At 38.7% G+C, this 22,449-nt stretch overlaps 1 protein-coding gene across 4 annotated transcripts in view; it reads left to right on the plus strand.

Moving 5' to 3' along the window:
- rerea (arginine-glutamic acid dipeptide (RE) repeats a) overlaps positions 1-22,449 on the plus strand; it is a 101,182-nt gene that overhangs the window by 58,230 nt on the left and 20,503 nt on the right. For all 4 annotated transcript variants that reach the window (XM_048615253.1, XM_020512947.2, XM_048615254.1 and 1 more), the window contains 8 exons: positions 2,775-2,934; positions 6,738-6,830; positions 8,896-9,095; positions 9,968-10,129; positions 11,492-11,605; positions 15,239-16,575; positions 16,796-17,018; positions 18,242-18,962. In XM_048615253.1, coding sequence (XP_048471210.1) covers positions 9,018-9,095; positions 9,968-10,129; positions 11,492-11,605; positions 15,239-16,575; positions 16,796-17,018; positions 18,242-18,962 — 2,635 coding nt within the window. In that variant the 5' untranslated portion in view covers positions 2,775-2,934; positions 6,738-6,830; positions 8,896-9,017. The remainder of the gene's footprint in view (positions 1-2,774; positions 2,935-6,737; positions 6,831-8,895; positions 9,096-9,967; positions 10,130-11,491; positions 11,606-15,238; positions 16,576-16,795; positions 17,019-18,241; positions 18,963-22,449) is intronic.

Raw genomic sequence — 22,449 nt, forward strand, 5'->3', positions numbered from 1 at the left:
TGGTCTTCCCAGATTTGGTCTCTGATCCTGCCCTTTTGCATACACCATTAAGCACAATGTAAAAGCTCCTTAAATAAGTATAAACACAAAAGTACAAGAACTACTGGTAAGACAAGTGACTGGATGGAGGAGGGCTGAAGAGAACAACAAGGTTGAGAAAAAAAAACTAACCAATTTATATAAGACTGCCTTGCTGAATCAACATTAGCACAACCATCAGAATCAGTGAAATGCAGAAAGTAGCTATAGAAGCAGTAATTATTGGCTGTATATCCAAAATGGTATAGCTGTTATGCACATAAATGCACATTGTGTACAGCATATAGTTTCTTAACAGTGTATAATGACTTGTCACTTGAAAGCCAACTAAAATAAAAATAAGCGGAATAAGATTATGTCACAACTTTAGGACAATTATCAGTGTGTTCAATTAAGGCTGTAAACCCAAAATGTCGTACTGGTAATGCATATTGGTTTTCTTTGGATTAATATCAATTTACATTGGTTCTGTATTTTCGCAGTGAGCTATGATGCATGTAACAGGCGTAATTTGTGCCACAACTGTTTTTGGTTGTAAATTATATCGACCCCCGCATGGTGTTAAACCTTTGTTTACCCAAGGCAATAAAAACCTGGCACGGTATAAAGTGCACTGCTGCTTGTACTGTGTATTGGATGTCTCATGGACTGATAACGATTGGGTGCAAAGCAAATATATGCTCTCACATGAGGTAGTTAACATTTTGTTGAGTTAATAATAGCTGTTGTTGTCCACGTTGAAACAAGTGACCAGAAGTTATGAGAGGAAACCAAGTTGACAATAGGGATAATGGTGTACTGAGCTACATAGCGTCGGAAACTTGGTACTCATTACAAGCTGTTCTTGCCAATAACATTTATGCTTATTAGCTTGTACAGTGAAAACCAGCAGCTAATTTGCCTCGCTTCTACTTAGTAAAGCATCTTTGATCAATGATTTGCTTGTGCTCAAGTTTCAGCAAAGTATTTATTTTCACGGTAGCTTTTTTGGTCATTGTAGATCCGGAGAATGTTTTGATTAATGTTCAATTGACTCTGTACACGTCGAATCTAGGAACCATTTTGCTCCCATTTGTTCCTTTTTACAGCCAGACCGACATGTTCTTTTGTTTACGCATGAACACTGCCGCCCGTACAGTTACCAGTGTGTGGTTCCTAATCCATTTGATTCACTGCACTTCAACCTACATGGACTCTTAATCCCTGAACAGTGATGCAAAGCAGGATAGCTAATGAAATCTGGACTGGATTTTCAAATCCACTTTCTACCTTTTCTTCTGTGATCTGAATTCTCATTCACTGAACAAAAGGTGCTGGGATTATGTGTTAATTTACTAAAATATCAGCTCAGTCAGAACCTTGAGGAGGGAACAAAGATTTTTATACTGATTGAGATAATATTAAGTCAGAAGCCAAAACCATATCACCATCTGGGACTACGGTACGAGTGTTTAATGTGCAAAGTTTGGTTGCAAAGCCACTTACACTTGATAGTGTTCTAAGCAAACATGCTCTAGAAACGGTCAGTGAATTAGAAATTTGCTTTGGGAGGTAGTGCAAAGTGGATGAACTTGGATCAGCTGCCATTGTACGCAGCACAGGATATTCCGTTCCATGGCTATCGCGGGAGTTAAATATCAGGAATTATCACCTGTATGGCATCACTGTTCTTAATTCATTTCTTTCCCTCTTTGAAGGCAGAAGAAGAGACATAGGAACTTTCCTATGTTTTGAAACTGCTCGGGGGACAAAATTAGTCCCATGTTTGGATAAAATGTGAACATTGCAGGGATCATTTCCTTATCAAGTCTGCCCTGGGATTTTCTAGTGTGACAGCTGACAACGTCTAAATGTCCAGGGTCCCCACCTGAAACGGGTGCTATTGCCACCTGCATATGATATTTGGGGTTGTTCAATTCTTTTAAATTCCCTACTCCCAAATTTTGTATCGACTGAGCAGAGCAAGAGCCACTTAGTGTTTCTGTGTCTCGAGCACCCAGACCACAATACTTGAATAAATTCTCAGTTAAAGCCTCAAGTACCTCAAATTTCATTGTACCTTTTGGATGAGAAAAACAAAATCTGTATTTCTGGCCCCACATCATGACAGATGTTGAGAGAAGGCCACTGTTGCCTAGATGATGATGGTGTATGACAGAAACGACAGGTTTTAGATGACCAAATGGGTTAAAGGAAACATTCATTCTGAAACTCCACCCCACATTCTGTATTTAGTGTTGCATCTATTTAATGCTTTCAAAGGAAATTGAAGCAGAAAATACTTAATATTCAATGCCTGGGATAATATGAGTATTTTTTGAGCATTATTCTCATAAACCACACTAATGGAAAAGCTTACCTAATCGTGAAGAGATTTTTCCGTGCAGCATTTATGATTACTACATTGAATATAAATGATTAAAAATGCTGGTTACTGCAGTTAAAACATTTTCTTCATACCTAATTTTCAACTTCTACTGAGGAGGATCACTTATTGGGGAGTATTTGAAGGGTTCTTGGGAAGGTGGCTACTTGTCCATCTTGAGGCTCAACTGGCTATTTGACAATAAGTGTTATCACAGTGGAAGCCAGTAAGTGTCAAAAAGCCTGCTATAAAAATGTTTCCTTACATTTGTATCCATTAGTAATGTTGGTAGAAAGAGGTAGAAGTTTGGAATCTAGGATGGCTCTTCTGTCCACATGATGATGTGAACCAGTACTCTCTTCGATTGCAGGGTGAACTGGTGACATTTTATTACTATTGGAAAAAGACTCCTGAAGCAGCTAGCTCTCGTGCTCATCGAAGACATCGCAGGCAGGCGGTATTTAGAAGAATTAAGACACGCACTGCAACAACCCCAGTGAATCCATCTCGGCCGCCATCTGGTGAATTCTGTAAGTTGTGGTCATGTTGATTGTCAGTTAGAATTTTGAATCGAGAATAACACAAGGGGCTACATAATTTAGACATTTAACTGATTATCCAAACCGTTACAACCAGTTGTTTTAGACTGATTTCTCATTAGTATAGTAGATTCTGAATCGATACAACTATGAACTGGGAAAGCTTTGATGGATGAAAATAGCCAGTGTCTTTAAAGTGAAACAAAATCTTTAAATTACAAGCAGTGCAGTGGCAGAAACTTAAACCACAACAGTTGTTTAAGTTCTCAATAGTTGAACACCAGTCAGCTCATTAAGTTCTTACCTCTGAATATTCATTGGTATGAAACAGACCTAAATATCACACTTGTATTTCAAATTCTAGAAATAAATTTGTAATTCTTAGTATTCATGGGCATAAAGACTGGATTTGTCTTGCAGAGCTTAATACTTATTAAAAGCAGTGAAAATTAAATTTTCAAACAGCTTCCATGATTTTTCAGTGAATGGTAATAATGCTATTTATACCAAAAGTGACAAATGTATTTGTTCTGCACTTGTTCATTGGTGTAATGTGCTGAACCACAGAAATAGTCGCAATCACGGCAAAACTCACTCTTGTAAGCTGTTGCGTTCAGTTCTAAAATTACATTAATAACTGCTTTAATGGACTTGATTAAATATTGTTGGCATTAGAGTCATGAGGGCGATGTTGGAAAAAGGAAAGTCACGATTTAATACTGCCCCTTTGCCAGTAATGGGGCTTAGTTCCTTGCATCAGTTTTGTATTTATAAATTTGTGGGAGGAGACTAAATATAACAGAAGATGATTCTAAAGTTTCCTTCCTATTCTCTATTTGAGAGTGCCTGCTATAGGCTAAATAGCTCTCCTGGTGTTAGATTTTATGCAATAGCTTTACTCTGAAATTCAGCACTGCATCAATGTGGGCATTTGCACAGTGTTATAAACGTTGTGTATGCTGTTGGTACAGCAGTCTGAATTCCAAAGGAGCTAGACTGCTTATTTTGAGGGGCCGTTACTTCCTGGTTGTTTGGTGAGCTGTGCTCAAATGGCAGCATTGACCTGGATGTTCCAGGTTAAATCCTGGCACATTATGATGGCTGTTTCTTTAGAATGAAGTCGATTTGACATCGAGCCATAGCAAAGCCATCACTTCTGTTTAGTTTAGATAGAATTTTGCACAACTCAATAAATGAAGATCAAGTATTTGAGACAAAAGCAGAAGTTGCTGGAAAAGCTTTATCAAGTATTTGAGAATTGAGATTCTGAGCAGGAGTTGCTAAGAGTAGTGTCCTGAGCCCAACCATTTTCAGCTGCTTCATCAGTGACCTTCCCTTCCTCATGGGGTTAGAAGTGGGGATGATTGCTGATGATTACAGAATGTTGAGGACCATTAATGACTCCTCAAATACCGAAGCCGTTTCTGTCCGTATGCAGCAAGACTTGGTCAAAACCCAGGCGTGGCTGAAACGTGGCAAGTAATATTCATGCCAAGCAATGACCCATCACCAAAAGGAGAGAATCTAACCATCGTCTCTTGACATTCAATGGCATTAACATTGCTGAACTCCCCACTGTCAATATCTTGGGAATTACCATTAGCCAAAAACTGAATTGGACTAGCCATACGAGTACAGTGGCTACAGGACCAGGCCGGAGACTAGAAATTGTGTGTGAGCGAATCACTTCCTGGCTCCCCACTCCCGGTTCACCATTTACAAGGTACAAGTCGGGCGGATAGGTGGGAGAGAATTTATCCGCTGTACCCACCTCACTGACCAATCCCCACTACTCCCTAGCTGCATTCACCTATCACCATCCTACCTACATTCCCCAGCCCCACCCCTTCTCGCGCTCGTTCTCTCTCGCGCTCGCTCTCTCTCTCTCTCGCTCCCTCCCTCTCTCGCTCCCTCCCCATTTCTGAAGAAGGGTTCCAATCCAAAACGTCAACTTTCCTGCCCCTCTGATGCTGCCTGGCCTGCTGTGTTCCTCCAGCTCCACACCAGGTTGTCTCTGATTCCAGCACTTTCACTTCTTGCTACCTACAAGTCAGGAGTATGATGGAATATACTTCACTTAACTGGACACGTTCAGCTCCAATAACTTTACAGAAGCTTGACACTACCCAGAGCAGTGCAGCCCTCTTGATTGGCACCCCATCCACCACCTTCAACATTCACTCCCTTCACTACAATTGCACAATGGCAGCAGTGCATACCATCTGCAAGGCGCACTGCAGAAACTCACTAGGGCTACTTCGAGAGCACCTTCCAAATCAATGACCTCCACTGTCCAGAAGGTCAAAAACAGCAGATGCATGAGAACATCTACAAGTACCACTTCAAGTCGCAAGCCATCCCAACTTGGAGTAATATCGCTATTCTTCATAGTCACTTAGTCAAAATCCTGGAATCCCCGCTCTGAACAGCATTCTGTGTGTTCCTACATTCCAAGCGCTGAACAGTTCAAGAAGAGGCAGGTCACTACCACTTTCTCCAGGGCAACTAGAAATCGGCAATAAACGTAGCCCAGCCAGTGATGCCCACATCCCATGAACATTTAAAAATATTCAAGATATTTTAAAGAAACTAAAAATTTAATCCAGCTCCGTGACCAGAAATAAAAGGACTGAACTTTTATTAAATATAAATCATGTTCCTGAATTTATATTTGCTTAAGATAAAACTACAATTCCTATTCAGGGTTGCAATTTTTTCGTAGTTAGTTGTTTTGATGCGGACGATTCTGACAACGCTATATATATTGCCATTCAGGTTGTCTGAAAGGTGTTGGTGGACTACATGGAACCATTAAAAACCAGTTGTGATGGTGCTTCCACAATGCTGCTAGTTAAGGCATTGCAGATTGCTAACCTAGTGATAATGCACGAGCAACAGTATGTGCAACTTAGGATGATGTGTGACTTGGCAAGGAGCTTGGTAGTGATGTTCTCACCACATTCCTACTCTTGTCCTCCTACATAATAGACCTTGGGGAAGAGGGTAGCTGAAGTACAAGCTGTTGTAGTGCAGCCTATTCCACTTAAATATTTTTTGCACTACTTGTTCACAATGGCAATTTCCAGTTGTTTACAGGATACTGAAGAACTTCCTTTAAGTCCGCACTGCTCTCAGTTGGCAGAACTTCTGAGTCCAGCACTGATGCATTAACTAGTAAAATGGTTAGCTCAAGGCTCTGTACTTTGTGACCATGAGCTTGCAACACAAAAGATAACATTTTCTGTTGGAAAGGATAATACAAAGCAGTTTTGACTGCATTCAGTGAAGCTTGATAAAACACTAGGCATTCCATTATCGAATGACGCTGTTGGTGGTTTTCATTTCACAGTATTCTTTTTCATATTTTCACTCTTCTCGAGACCTGTCTTGGAAATATAAAGAATATTCTACATTGAGAAGGCCTCAGCAGAAGGAATACAATACACAACTATTTTGTGGAAGAATGTAAAGTACCAATTAGCAGTTGTAATTCCTACATTGAAAATAAAACTAACAATTTGAAAACAACTCCCAATGTACAGAAATATATTTTGCATAAATGAGCGAAAGTGCAACATTGATAAAGGATTAAAAAAATTCTTTTAAAAAATTAAAATACTACAATCTAGTTGCAAGTCCCCCCGCATTGCTCGAAATACCAGCTATGCATTTTAGAAAGTTGTGAAGGTATGAATACGCCTTGATGTCAACCCAAGCAATGAAGTGTATTGTCTGCAAACATTAGCCATAAGCTTTTACAGCAAAATGTTCATTTTTGTCATTTCTTTTCGTAGTGGATCTCAGTTCCGCCAGCGAGGATGACTTTGATAGTGAAGATAGTGAACAGGAGCTGAAGGGCTACGCCTGTCGCCATTGTTTCACCACTAGTATGTTTTTTTTTCATTATTCCTGCTGTGAGAAGTAATGAGAGACTAGTTCAGTTACAGTACTTTTAATTTTAAGTGACAATATATGTGCATTTAAACATTAGTAGGTGCTGAACCAGAGGACACCTCTAGGTTTTATTTAAATGTGTATTTACTAAACTTATTTAAAATCTGGTGCGCCCTTAGTTTTGTTATGTAAATACTGGCACAACTGCACCAAAGTCTGAATTGAGTGAAGGAGATCTTGTACACAGGTATCCAATTCATAATGTTGTTGGCATGATTGATTTGCTTAGAAGACATCCCTGTTATTCCTTCTCTCTTCCTTGCCCTCAATGTTGACGCAGTACTCAGTGACAACCTTAAACAGGTTCTCTTGTTGCCAGTATTATGGAAACATACGTTATAATAATATCACTTTGACTAGCGGCTGCTTAATGAGTGCTGTCCAGGCAGCAGAGTACAATTTTTTTTTGAATTATGAGCATGCAAATGGAGGTATTAGGTAGTTACATTCCTCTGTTACTGTTCTACACTCTGGCCAGTTTATTTTTGTTTCCTTCAAACCCTTCATTTTGTAGCTATTGTAGAATTATGTCTTGGAACGGAACACCTAATGCAGTTAATTTGCGTTTGGAGAAAATTAAAAGCCTTAATTTTCTCTCACTCCTTGAATTCTATATGTTGAGAAGTTACATAAGTAATTTGGTTGTTGGAGGTCAGTTATCTCAGTTTCAGGACATTTCTGCAGGAGTTCTTCAATGTTATGACTGAGACCCAGCATCTTCAGCTGCTTCATCAATGACTTTCTCCCATCACTAGATCAAAAGTGGGAATGTTCACTGATGATTGCACAGTATTCAGCACAATTTGCAGCTCCTCAAATAATAAAGCAGCAAATAATGAACAAATGCAGCAAGATGTGGATCAAGTCCAGACTTGAGTGGCAAGTAGTATCCACACCATAGTGCAACCAATGACCATCTCCAACAAGAAAAAAAACCAACCATTGTTTCTTGACATTCAATATATTTGATAGCGTTAGCATTGCTGAATCCCTAATTATCAGTATCCTCCGCTTACCACTGACCAGAAGCTGAATTGGACACGACAAATAAATACTGCTAAATTGCTACATGAATGAGTCAGAAGCTGGGAAACCTGCCCCAAATACTTCACCTTCCTGTGGCCTGTTCACCATTTGCAGGGCACAAGTCAAGATGTGATAAAATATTCCCTATTTGCCTTGACAGCTCCAGCAACACTCAAGAACCTTGACACCACTCGGAACAAAGCCAATGTGATACCACATTCACAAACGTTAACTCCCACCATCACTAACACTCAGTAGCAGCAGTGTACGCTAGTTATGAGATGCACTGCAGAAATTTACCAAAGCTGTATGAAAGCACCTTCCCAACCCAATACCACTGCTATCTGGAAGGACAGGGGAAGCAGTTGCGTAGAACGCCACATCTGCAATTGACCCTTCAAGAAATGCACCATCCTGACTTGGTCATTATTCTTTTGCTGGATTAAAATCCTGAAACATCCTCACTAACAGCATTATGGGTCTACCTAAATAGACTGTGCCAGTTCAAGAAGGCAGCTCACCACCACACTTCGAGGGCAATTATTGCAAAGCCCAAATCTCCTGAATGAATGAAAAATAATTGGAATTAATAGCACTCTGTTCAACCAATAAGTGGTATGTAATAATAGAAGAGGAACAAAAATTCTATTCCGATTTTCCTTCATCTTTGTTGGCCACCACTCTGTGCCACCTAGGACGACATTGCTGTGATAATGAACAATAAATTTAAGCTGCAGGCAAGGTGAGCAGGGAGAATTATTTCATGGTCCTGCATGTTAGCTTCCATGCGCTCCATTGTTAAGATGCGATCAGAGTTCATCCAACTTGTACAGCTTTCTCACTAGTCTTGATGTGAATATTTTACGGTGTATAATGAAATTGAGAAACTGTAGTGCAAAATGTCCAGAAACATACTGTTTATATTTAGAAGGGTGGTAGAAAATATGCTTTTTTTTTGTTTAAAAACATCAGCATCCAAAGACTGGCACCACGGAGGAAGAGACAATATATTATTGTGTACAGAGTGTCGGATTCACTTCAAGAAGTACGCGGAATTGCCACCTATCGATAAACCAGTGGATCCACCACCATTTATGTTTAAACCAGTCAAAGAAGAAGAAGATGGGCTCAGCGGCAAACATAGCATGAGGACCAGAAGGAGCAGGGGCTCGGTATGAAAGTCATTACTTTTTTCTTTCATATTTTTTGCATTTATAAAAGACTAAATTTATAGAGAATCATTGTGATGCAGATGTAGTGAGTAGTTTGGCAATGTTCTTTGAAATCCTCCGATACACTTTAGGACAAGCATGTACTTTTAATTTGTTGCCTTTTCAAATACAGACCTGTGATGCAGTATGGCACATAGCTACAAACATCATTTCTCATAAAAATATTTAGATCATGCAGCCTGGATGACATCAAGCAGTTATGATTTAATGTTGTTATTTTATCCACGTAGCATAAATGAAATGTTTTCTCTGGGGTATTCTGTATTTCAAATTTATAGGAAGCCATTGTCATTCAATATGAACATCAATAGAAGGCTAATAAAGTAATAAAAGTCTATTTTGCAACAAAAAAATCTCCTGTCCTACACTCGGGTAATAAGATGCTGGAAATTAGAAGAACATACAGCAATATGCTGGACTTCAAAAACACTTGGATTTTAATCTGCAGAGTACTCCTGTTAAAAGTGCCTGGGCACAGGGTTTGAAAAAAATGACAGTGAATCAGGCTAAAAAAGATGAGTGATTACAGCATTTACAGTAGGATTAAACAAAGCGTTCAAATTATATGAGCTGGTCTTAGCAAAATAATTGTGTAATTCCTTTGAACACACAAAAAGGAAACCTGCACCTTCAGTTAGTTTACAGCTTCTCTTATTAGAAGTAAAAAGATTACAAATGGAATCTCAACCACCAATGTTAACCAGTAATTAACTGGAGAATATTAATTGGAAGCTAACACTGTTATAAAAGTGCTATGCATTATTAATCACACCAATCCCTGTGAGTCTAATAATGATTTTATTGTCAATTAGATGTCTTCACTGCGCAGTGGTCGTAAAAAGCAGACAGCCAGCCCTGACGGTAGAACCTCACCTATCAATGAAGACATCAGGTCCAGCGGCCGTAATTCTCCCAGTGCTGCCAGCACGTCCAGTAATGATAGCAAAGCGGACTCTATGAAAAAATCCAGTAAGGTAATGTTCTGATAATCATTGTAGTGAAAGCAGTTACAAACTACATTGTCACAACTGCCTGGAAATGTGGTGGCGGTAGGTTCAGTTGAAGCATTCAAGAGGGCATTGAATACTTAGATAGAAGTAGTGTGCAAAGGTATAGGGAAAAGCAAGAGATTGTCACGAGGTAACAATGCTTGGTTGAAGAGCCAGTGCAGGCATGATGAGCTGAATGGCCTCCTGTGCCATAACAATTCTGTGAATCTGAGAAGAGACCATTTTAGAGTTGTGGAGAGCAGGCTGTGGATCTGGCGCATCAGAAAATAAGTTTTTTTTCCTTAAATAATTTTTTATAGGCCATATTTTGAAAATTCAACAAATTCCAGTCTCATTTTGAAGTTTAGTAGATTCAGGTTATGTTGTAAATGCTAATTACACACAGTGAATAATATTCAACAAATTTGGTTATAGAGCAGTGATTATATTTCATTTGCCATGGATCTGTTTCCTAGTTGAAAAAAATCTTGATTGATGTCCTTTATTCTGAATTAATCATAAAATTAATCCCGATTTAATATTTTTGTGGGAAAGAAGCCGTTCAGCTATGAAGATTAATCAACCAATGAAATAACTGATATTTTATGTATGTTATCATTATTCTTGCAGAATTGTGGGAAGTAGACATTTTGGAATTGTACCTGTAATACGTGTTCCAGTTGGTGGTGCTCTGCCTTTGACATATGCTTTGGTGAAAATGCAATTTACTGTAGAATGAGATGTGCAGACCTTTAAAGTTAGGTCCTCTTAGTTCTCATTCACACCTTACTCCCACCTGTAGCCACTTTAACTCAGTAGCCTTGGCAGTCTGCAAAGTTGCACTCCTGAAATTCAGATAGGACACTGGTGTGAATTTAACGTGCACTTGGCAAATCTTGCGAATGTTGGACCCAGCAGAGAAAACTGACAACTGACCAGAAGAGGCCCAACAGAAAACCTTTTTTGAAATTGTAGTGATTTCTTTGTGGGACAGGAGTATTCCTCCAGGCCATAAAAAATAGGTCCCCTTCCCCCGAACCACCCCAACTTGATGTCAAAGGACATCATCATGCATTCCCCATGAAGCATCCTGATGACATGAAATCCTGCTTCTGTCCACCACCAAGGTAGTGATTCCTGTCAGGTTCAGGCAAGGAATGGCCCAGGCTTCTTGCTCACCTTAGGCACATTGACTTTATGCCTTAAGTTAAAACAAAGATTATTGTTTTTACTTGAAGTTCTTTGTTTTGAAAATTCTTTTTTACATCAGTTATTAACTTGGGTTAACTGGAGTAATGGTTTTGTTGTTCTTGTGCTCATATTGTTCTCCATGTTTTTACATCACAGAGATCAAAGGATGATGTATCATCGCCATCAAAGAGTGCCAAACGCCAAAGAGAAAAGGCTGCTTCTGATACAGAAGAATCAGAAAGACTAAATGCAAAGAAGTCCAAAACACAGGCATGTATACTTGGTCCCATGATCATCAGTTACTCAAATTTCATTATGTAATTCATTTGTGTTTGACTTTACATTATTACTAAACATGCAGTGCACCACTTTTTACATGGCCCTAGAAGTCAGTGGTAACATTTTTGAATGCAAACAGTGGACATGTAACTTAGACAACACAAGGTTGTGTTGTCCCATCCATCAACTCAGGAGACCTCCTACAACCTACATGCCGTGTGGTTGTCAGAGAAAGGGGAAAAACAACCCAAAACCAAATACCTCAACTGAAAAATGCCTAGAAATTTATCTTCTTCTATTGTTTTCCCAAGGGATGCAAACTAGCCTGAATCCACATTGACCATGACTCAGCTGCCTCGAGTGTAATGTAACCTCTGACAGAATCAGAAAACTGGACCAGTTCTTACTCAAAACTACTGAACGAGTCAACATTGTGTTGTCAATCTGACATCCTTTTTCACTGATGTTCTCCAACCAGTCAAAATCAAAACTGTAATTTTATTCATGCACCCACAATCATGTACTGCCGTTATATTGTAGACTAAAATCAAATAATTCTTAAATGTACACTTGACTCCTAATTTGGGGCATCAACCCAGGCACACTGTCCAATTGTAGTTAACATACCTGTTTAAGCGCAGTTAATTCTGACACCTGAAAGTGGCACCTTCCAGAAATGAGAGAGCTAAGTAGATCTATTCCGAAGTAGAATTGCTGAATCTAATTGTTGCAACATTATCACCTCACTAAACTATGCACAGACCCTAGGATCCTTCTGGCTTGTGTAGATCAAAACTTCACTTAGTTTTGAATTTTCAAACAAATTCAACAAAAACATGAAAAGGTAAGGTGAAAAGAAATGAGCTCAGCTTGGACAAACAATACATATCTATACATAACAGAGAAGAAAACATTTGCTTTTAACTGTACAAAGGCAGTCTCACAATATTCTGTATTGAATTTGATAAAACTTGGGTATGTTACTTCAGACTTGATAAAAAGCTCCTTTTAAACAAAATGACAATTGAGAGATGAATGCATATAGTTCTTCATATTTCATGAGGAATACTGCTGGAAGCTAAATTCACTAAAATGCAACCTTTTGAACTTCTCTACTGTAATCTAATCCTCTGTCACAACCAAAGACACAATGATCCTTAGGATTCAAGATGGAGTTCCCACAAGGTGTAGGTAAACTGGGCAAAGTGCGCAGTCAAATATTTATAATATTAGCCACATTTATAAATAGCAGATTGTATTTTAAACTGCCAGCAAACTACAAGAGACCACAAGGTCTTCCTCTTGGCTTCATTTTGGCATGTTTTAACAAGGCCCACCAATTATTACATTATTGATTTGAACACATCATTAGTTCCAGCTGTCAAAATTCAAGAATGATGTTCTTTTGGTTTTTATACTGTTCAATAATATACTTGAAGGGGGTGTAACAATTTCTGCAAGTTGCATAATTCAGATTGTTTAATCCCATTTCCACTCCTCTCAGTAGTTGTGACCTGAATGAGTACTATTAAAAACAAAATTGAATGTGTTAATTAGATTTGTTAGCAGGGGAAAAGTGGCAGGGTTCTGACATTCAGAATTGTCAATGATAATGCTGTGAATGTCAGCAAACTGTGCACTGTCTTGTAATAATTTGTATTTTGTTGTAGCATGAGACTTTGTTGTAATTGCTCCAGTAACATGGTATTATTACTATGGAATAAACTGTGTGGGAGTCAGTTCACGTAGTTAGTTCATAATAAGTGATATAATTTGTTTTAAATTCTAGAATTAATGTTGCTAATTTTCTAAAACATGTTATGAAGTGTGAGGTGAATCTGCAACAGTGTGTGCATTTTCTAAATAACTAAATTGATTCAAGAGAAAGGAAGGAAGCCACATCAAAAATGAAGCCATACCGCAATCTGTTGTTCAAGTTAGGAAAAATTGTAGGTTTATCTCGTAATGGATTCTGCAATACAACTTTGAACATAAACTGTACTTGTGTTTCCAGTCAGCAAAGAAAAATGCTGTACAGAGATTTGAAATGTTGAAATTGATCAGGATAACCTTGAGCATCTCTGATGAGCATTGTTGTAAAAGTATTTAACTGAAATCCAAGAATAGTGTTCTAAGACATTCTTCTAAAATTGAGCTTTAACCTTTTTCCTTTTTATCTGTCATGTTGAGTCTAGACATCATTATAAATGCTACTTTAATTTTCCACATAAACTTGCTGTTTGTTACGTTCCAAACTTTAAATTGTGTATTCCTTAGATATTTTATTTAAAAAAAAAAAAAAAAATTATTTCAATCTAGAGACTTGGGTGAAGACCCGAGACTGCAGGTGAACAGAAAGTGAGATTCGGCAGCAGAAGCTTGTGGTAAATGGAAATGCTTCAGAATTGTTTAATGGAAAGAAAAGGCCCACCATCTGCAACATTTTTGCATTAAAACATGGGCCTTATAAAATAAATCTGGGTTAATTAGACTTGCTGCGACGACTTATGTACAGTGACAAGTGGATTAAAATGTAGCTATTATGTTAATAAAAAAGATATTTTTGAATATAACTCCCAAATTGAAATTTTAACCTCTATTGAAAATGTCGGTATTAATATTCAAATGCAAATATGATCACAGTTTTCTGCTTGCAAATTTTTGTTTTCTTCCTATAATCTAGGCAGTAAATTTAACACAGCTAACTTTTGAGTTCTTAATGGTGCAAATGATGATGATCAGTCTGAAACACCGTTTCAAAATTGTTTCCACAAAACTCCTGTTGGAGAAGCAGCAGTTGCTAGTTACAATACCAAAGGGCTAGAGCCTCTATCTTTGATGCCACTAATGATGTTTTAAAGCTTCATTATTAACGGGCACTAGTTTGGTTTTACAGTTAGTGAACAAGATTTTGTGACTTTCTAATTTTGCATTTTTGAACAGCTATATTTGACAACGAGCTTCAAGAAGGAAGGTTTCCATCTCTATCCAGAAAAGGAATACTTAAAATTTATTTTCATGAAATCCCACTCCTCGTTATACTTAAATCACCAAAACAGGACCAGAATAATACTGAATCATACATAGAAAAGCCAAATATTGCAAATGTTAGAAATCTGAAATAAAAACAGAAAATGCTAGAAATGCTCAGCAGGGTAGGCAGCATCTGTGGAGAGAGAAACATTGTCAAAAATGCTTGTTTTTAAGACGACAAACATGCGGCTGGATTGATTGGTGGTTTATTCCAATTTTTGAACTTCCTGTTTGCTGTTTCATCTATGGATCTGTAGTTATGAAATTGGGAGTTGTATATCATGGCGTCTAATATCAAACCTGATTTAACGTCTGTTTCTATAAAGTGGGCAGTGTCAGCTCACCATCGTGATGGAATATATACTGGTGATGTAGTCAAAACTGGGAAAATTAATTAAATGTTGGGTCATTTAACAACTGCACTGTGACACCAAGCCCTGCTTTACGATTTGAAATTAGTACCTAATTGGACACTGATCATTTTCAATTCTTTGTCAGATAAAAGTTGGTCAAAATTATGCTTAAGTGTAATGGTCATAAAGTTAGATTCACTAAACATTATTTAATAACTCGTCTTTTTATTTGTAACAGGAAATCAGTAGACCAAATTCACCATCTGAAGGAGAGAGTTCTGACAGCCGCAGTGTTAATGATGAAGGAAGCAGTGATCCAAAGGATATTGATCAGGACAATCGCAGCACGTCACCAAGTATACCGAGCCCAAGGGACAATGAGAGTGATTCCGATTCCTCTGCACAGCAACAAGTATTACAGTCTCAGCCTCCTGTACATCAGAATCCATGTGCCTCTTTGCCGTTAGCACAACTGGAACCACCACAAATGCCCCCTCCAGCATCATCCTGCGCTGTATCAGTTTCTCAGCAATTGTCTCCTGTTTCACAGCCTCGAAGTCAGACACCTCCTCATTCACTTATGCAGCCTACACCACAGCTTCATCCCCAGAGACTAACATCACCACATCCTCCAATTCAGCAGCAGTTGCAACCTCAGTCACAACCTCTTCCCCAGACACAGCCTCAGCTTCACACTCAGGTGCAACCATTGCCTCATTCACTGCAAGCTCAGTCTCTGATACAGCATCAACTCCAAGGTCCGCCATTCTCAATCAATCCTCAGCCTCCACAGCCCCAGATACAGCAGGCTTCTGCCCAGGGGCCAACTACAACACACTCTCAGCAACATACTTCTACACAAGTCCAAGCACAGCCTCCACCACCTCCCCAAGTACAACCGCAGTCACAGCCTCCAAGAGAGCAGCCTTTGCCACCTGCACCTGTGACCATGCCTCATATTAAGCCACCCCCCACAACACCAATTACTCCTGTTTCTAACCCACAGTCACATAAACCACCAACTCACCTTGCAGGACCACCTCCCTTCCCACAAATGCCTTCAAATTTACCACCCCCTCCAGCTTTAAAACCATTGAGCTCCCTTTCCACCCATCACACTCCTTCTGTTCATCCACCTCCATTGCAGTTAATGCCTCAAACTCAACAGATTCAGCCTCCTTCAGCTCAACCCCCAGTATTAACCCAAGCTCAGAGCCTTCCAGCGACTGCAACTCATCCTCAAGCAATATCGCACCCTGTTCCTTCTCAGCCACCATACGCCCAGCATCCTTTCATCCCATCAGGGGCTCCTACCATCGCCTCTTCATCAGCATCTGCCACATCAAGTGTTGCGCCCATCTCTACCATTCAGCCTACAGCTTCCGTTGTTACATCTATGTGTTCTGCTGGGAACATCACAAATACTCCACCTGCCACAGTGACGAGCATTCAGATTAAAGAGGAAATACAGGATGAACCAGAGGATCCAGACAGTCCTCCTCCATCTCCAAACAGGAGTCCATCTCCAGAACCAACAATTGTTAGTGCACCAAGCCATGCCAGTCAGTCAGCCAGGTATTTTTATTGCATTCTATAATACTGTTAGATTTTAAAGTTAAACACAATGAGTATTTTTAATTTCACTTAATTATTCTGAATACTGTAATTGTTGCTGTAAAACTTTTCCCATTGAAAATCTACTCTTTGCATACTGCAGAATAGAATAAGTGAAAAGGACTCCATAGTTTTGTTTTAAAGATGCTTCAATTTTTCTGTCATTTGTGTTTTGTTTTAGGTTCATCAAACATTTGGATCGTGGTTACAATTCCTGTGCACGATCAGACTTGTACTTTGTGCCACTGCAAGGATCAAAACTGGCCAAGAAACGGGAAGAAGTAATAGAAAAGGCTAGGCGGGAAGCTGAGCAAAAGGCCAGAGAAGAGAAAGAGAAAGAAAAGGAAAAAGAAAAGGAGAGAGAACGAGAACGGGAACGAGAGAGGGAAGCTGAAAGAGCAGCGGTAAGCATTCTTCTTCAGAGCAGCTTAATTGTTCCTGACGAGGGCAGGGGCGCATAAATGTCAGGAAGTCCCTAATAAATCAGTTTGAGAATTCAGGAGAAGCCTCTCTACGTAGAGAAGGAATACAGTATGGAACTCAGTATCACAGGAGGTATTTGAGGTAAAATGCACAGATATATTTAGGGAGAAGCTGGACAAGTGCATGATTGAGAAAGTACTCAAAGATTATGTGGGTGGGTTCAGTGAAGAGGCTTTATGTAGAATATACACATCAGTAAAGACCCCTTAGGCTAAATGGTCTATTTCTTGCTGCACTGTGGTACCATCACTGGTGGAATAAGGTAATGGCACTATTGCAGTTAAACACTGTTAAATGTTCAGTAGATTTTCGGAAGCTGCAGGCAATCTCCAGAAGAGGAGGGAAGATAGTGGGTAATTCATCTTGGGAACTGTCATGCATTTTCTACCAGAACTGCCTTAGTGAAGGCGTAGCAATCGTCCTGCTCATTTACCTAAGAAAAGGTTGGCAGATGAATCTCATGGAAGACAAACAACGTTATGAAAAGGACAGAGGCAGAAACTCAAATGGCTAACTGTTACCACTGACTGCCCACGTTATTTATTTATACTGCACCAACTTATTTTGCCCATGCATAAGCCAGAGAATTACATACAGTTGCATTCTATAAGCTGATTTCCTCCCACCCCCTTACTAAAAACATAGGCTGAAAAAGATTATATGCAATAATCCTCCTGCAGTACAGTTGTTCTTCTCATTACAATATATTGAAGATGTATTCTTTAAAAAGTTCCAAACTGATTGCCAGAGATCTGTTTTATGTGTACAGCTGGCTTTTAAGCTAATGAAGTCAGTCTAGAAATAATAAAGAATATCATCAATTACTCTCTGATCTCTATCATCCAAAATAATAAGCCCAATATTGGCAATTAATTAGAAGTGGTCAATGTTGTAAAACCGTGAATTTTAAACCTGCATGAATAAGCAAAAGAAAAATTAAAGAATATGCAAGAGAAAACAAATCAACAGGTAGGTCTGGCACAGAAAGGGAGTTAATAGTATAAATAACCGGAAAACCATTGGAGCAGATTGCACTGACTGACCAGCTGTATATTTCCAGCACACTTTGTTTTCATTTCAGATTCTCAGGATTGCAATTTTCTTATAACCCCCATGTTATAATTTGTTCCTGTTCTTTTTGCAGAAAGCTTCAAGCTCCTCCCATGAGGGACGCATGGCAGAATCTCAACTCGTTGGGCCAGCTCATTTAAGGCCTTCATTTGAACCACCGCCCACTACCATTGCAGCTGTCCCTCCATACATTGGACCAGACACTCCAGCACTACGGACTCTCAGTGAATATGCAAGACCACATGTCATGTCTCCAACCAATCGTAACCATCCATTCTTTGTTCCATTAAATGCCTCTGATCCAATCCTAGCTTACCATATGCCAAGCCTCTACAGCGCTGACCCTGCAATGAGAGAACGCGAGCTACGTGAAAGAGAGATTCGGGAGAGAGAGATTCGTGAAAGGGAGTTCCGTGAAAGGATGAAGCCAGGCTTTGAGGTTAAGCCACCTGAACTGGACGGACTGCACCCAGCTGCTAATCCTATGGATCCATTTGCTAGACATGGTGCATTAACAATCCAACCAACAGCTGGAGCTCATCCATTCCCTCCTTTCCACCATGGATTGAATCCTCTAGAAAGGGAAAGACTTGCACTTGCAGGCCCTCAGTTGCGGCCTGAAATGTCTTACGCTGATAGACTGGCAGCAGAAAGAATACATGCTGAACGCATGGCATCTCTTGCAAATGACCCACTTACAAGACTGCAGATGTTCAATGTGACGCCACATCATCACCAGCATTCACACATACATTCGCACTTACACCTACATCAGCAAGATCCATTACATCAAGGTGAGTTGACTCAAGTCTGAGCATTAACAGCCAGAAGAGTTTTTAGCCATTATGTCATCTTGCTCATGTATTTATCTGCATGCTGAAATATTTGGAAATATGATACAGCAATGGTGAAAGAATATATCTTGAATGTGTCTGATAGCACATCAGTGCAACAATTTTATGGTTACCTCATCAGTGAAGAATAAATGTAATTCACTAGCTTAATGATACTATGAATCTTAAATACAGGGAGATAGAGTTTCAGCTTTAGAGTTAAGTATGCGCTTAAAGTTGCTCAGAGATGATGGTATGAATCAGGTACCTGCTACAATAATTTGCACACCACAAATGAAAAGTCTGCCGCAAACCACTGATATCATACAATGCAATAAAATGGCATGCTTTCCTTCTATGTGTAGTATGGTAACCTGATCAACTTTAATGAATACAGTTGAAAATAGGGTTATCGACAAAAATAAGCATTTTAGTCCAGTCCTCCATCTGTGATGATTTAAAATTACTCAAAATTACTTTATAGAACTATTAAACTATTTGATACTTTCATTTTGTTGGCTTTTTTAGTTAATGAAGTGTTCTTTTGACACTAAAAGATTTCTAAATGTTCCCACTAGCACCCTGTGCATGAATGAAAATTAACGGAACTTTGAGATCCTTCTGTAACCAACACAATCATCAGAATCTTGCAATGTTGCCCTGGGATGTGGCCCATTCTGTGGGCAGGTCTTGATCCAACCGTTGAAGATTTCCAAAATGTAACTCATTCACACATAGATGTGACCTTTTGCACTGATTTGACCAATTCTGCCCAGATTGCACTGAAATACTGGCATAATGAAGCAGATGCTCTACCCTAGTGTTGTAAAATAAGGCTCTGATATGCGATATAGTTTGCATTATTGCCCTTCTATTTCATGTTAAAAGCTCAAAGTATGAACCGCACAAATGCAAGAGTTATAAATGTGGCTTTCTCTATGCGTGAAGCAATGTGGTCATTGTGATATCGTAATGTACAAGTTATTAGAGTCAGGTTGAAAAGCATTCCATTACCAATTGTGTGCAAATGATTATTTGCACGTTTTACAGAATGGCGTGTAGCCAGATTGAATTAAAATTGTGTAAATAGTTAAGATTCAGCATTGCACATGGTCATGCAAGTTCAGAACTGATAGAGAAATTCCTTTACACCAATAATTTTTGCAACCTAATGCTGTTCATTTTATCCATTGCTTTCTTGACTAAAAATACACAATAATGAGAACACACTACATGTGAGGGCTGATAGTTAGTTGTATTTACAATAGGCAAACTGTGTTAAATAAGGGGAATCTGAATATTCTGAAATGATTGTAATTTGCAGATATATTTTTCATAAAATGGAAAGGCATCAGGCATAATATATTTGAACTGGAAATGTTCACATTCACATGTGCCATGAATAAGTTTCCTGATTTTAGAACATACCCTCAGTGCTCAACGTTGAGCTGTCTAGCTTTAAAACTCAGTATTTTGTTTCCTTGGCAACTCACGTTGGCTACCTTTTCATCTTGGATTCTAGCACGTAAATGTCATTTTTAAGAAAAATCATGGCTGTAAAATTTTGTTTATTAAAAAAGGTTGTTTTTAATAAATTGGGATGATTAATAAATTTACGTAAGTGCGGAAGAAGGCACTTGCCTTTGTTGAGAATGCACATTCTCGACTCCCACTTACAGAAATTGCTTAGCTCAGGCCTCACAGTTGCAGGGCGTAGGAGGAAATCTCAAGAAGGCACATTCAACACTTAGGTAAGTGTCTCAGTACACCATTAGAAAATCAGCTTGTTATTTCAGTCCCATTTATCAGTGAAAATTGCTGAACTGCACAGGCTAATATGAAATGTGAACTTACTTCATGGATTCAGTGCAGAAATTTGGATCTTGCTGATTGAGCTACAAGCATGGACAGGACAGGTCATTTGGTTGCCAGAAAATCAAACGGATGAAGGCAGATATAATACATGCGTCATTATTGGACCTTACTCTGTCGTTGAGAAACTGAATAGAAAAACATGAGGTGGATTTATCTCATGTACGTTACTCTGAATCTTGAACCAGGCAGTTCATGTTCTTATCAACTAGAATCTAAACTATAATACAGAATTTCTCATTTTTATCAATAGTCACACAGATGGTAATTATCTGTGCTTTCCTGCTAAATTGTAAATCACTGGTTTTGGTGTCATTCCACAGTTGAGCTAGTCAGTTGTGTCTACCATAGATTTAAATAAACATGGAATCCATTTCATTATAGTGGCGATAGACTAATCAAGTTTTCCTGTAGCCCAAGTCTGCTTTCCTTAACCAAAAGGTTGGTTCGTAGATTTGCTACACATCATTTTGTTAGTCTGTCTTTTTCAGTAAATAAATATCTACTTAGTAGGCATAAGAAGTAGAAGCACGAGTAAATCAAATGACTTGTTGAACCTGCTGTGCCATTCAATTCACTCATGTCTGATCTTTGGCTTCAATTTGACTTTACTGACCATTCCCGTTCACTTAATTCCTCAAGATATCAAAGATTGGTCTGCCTCAGACTTAAATATTCAATGATCGAGCATCCATCCACTTCTAGGGTAGAGACTATTTGGATTCACAAATCTGTAAGTGAAGAAATTTCACATCCTGTCCAGTCCTGGATGATCAGCAATGATCACGTATCCATGTCTCTCAGCATCACATAAGCATGCTATCAGGTCATCGTCACATTTATCTTTGTGGGAGTTTGTTGTGCGCAAATAGACTGCCATGTTTTTCATGTTGTAACATTGACTACACTTCAAAAAAATTCTTTATTTGGTTGTAAATCAGTTTGGGAGAATTGCTATATTGATACAAGTCTTTTTCTTTTCCAATCAAGAACCTGCACAATTGCAGTTGCTTTAATTTAAGTGAGCACTTTTGTTTAAAACTCCAAACAGGGTATTTTCACATATGTTTGTGTTAACCAGCATAAACTTTAAACTGACTGTGAAGTTAGTTAAGCAATTTCCTTAATTTTAATTTTGATCTTTTTCTAATTATTTAGGAGGAAAGAGATCTGAGAAGCTTTCCAGAAATTATACAGTTTGACTTTCTTTAACTCAAGTATGTTAGTTACAACAAAACGGGACAACCAAGAAATAAATTTTATTAAATGATTGCTTCCTTTTTAACAAGAAATCTTGGTGAGACTTGCAAAGGGCCACAAGAGGAAGCATTTTATTTCATTAAGATACGTCAGCCAATACTGGGAAACTTACAATTATAACAAACCTATTTTCTTGAGAAAACATCTTGGCAATCATAGAGTTTAATTTTCTCTTGGTGCAAGTATTAGCTCTGAAAATAGAATACAACTGAATAAATTTCTGACAGAGTGGCCTGGGCCCAATCATTTTGTTGCAATTAAATTGGCTAATTCAAATTTCCCAACCTCTAGGGACCCAGGAGACTGATAGGGATCT

This window comes from Rhincodon typus, chromosome 31 (assembly GCF_021869965.1).
Source record: "Rhincodon typus isolate 14 chromosome 31, sRhiTyp1.1, whole genome shotgun sequence".
Taxonomy (NCBI): Eukaryota; Metazoa; Chordata; class Chondrichthyes; order Orectolobiformes; family Rhincodontidae; genus Rhincodon; species Rhincodon typus.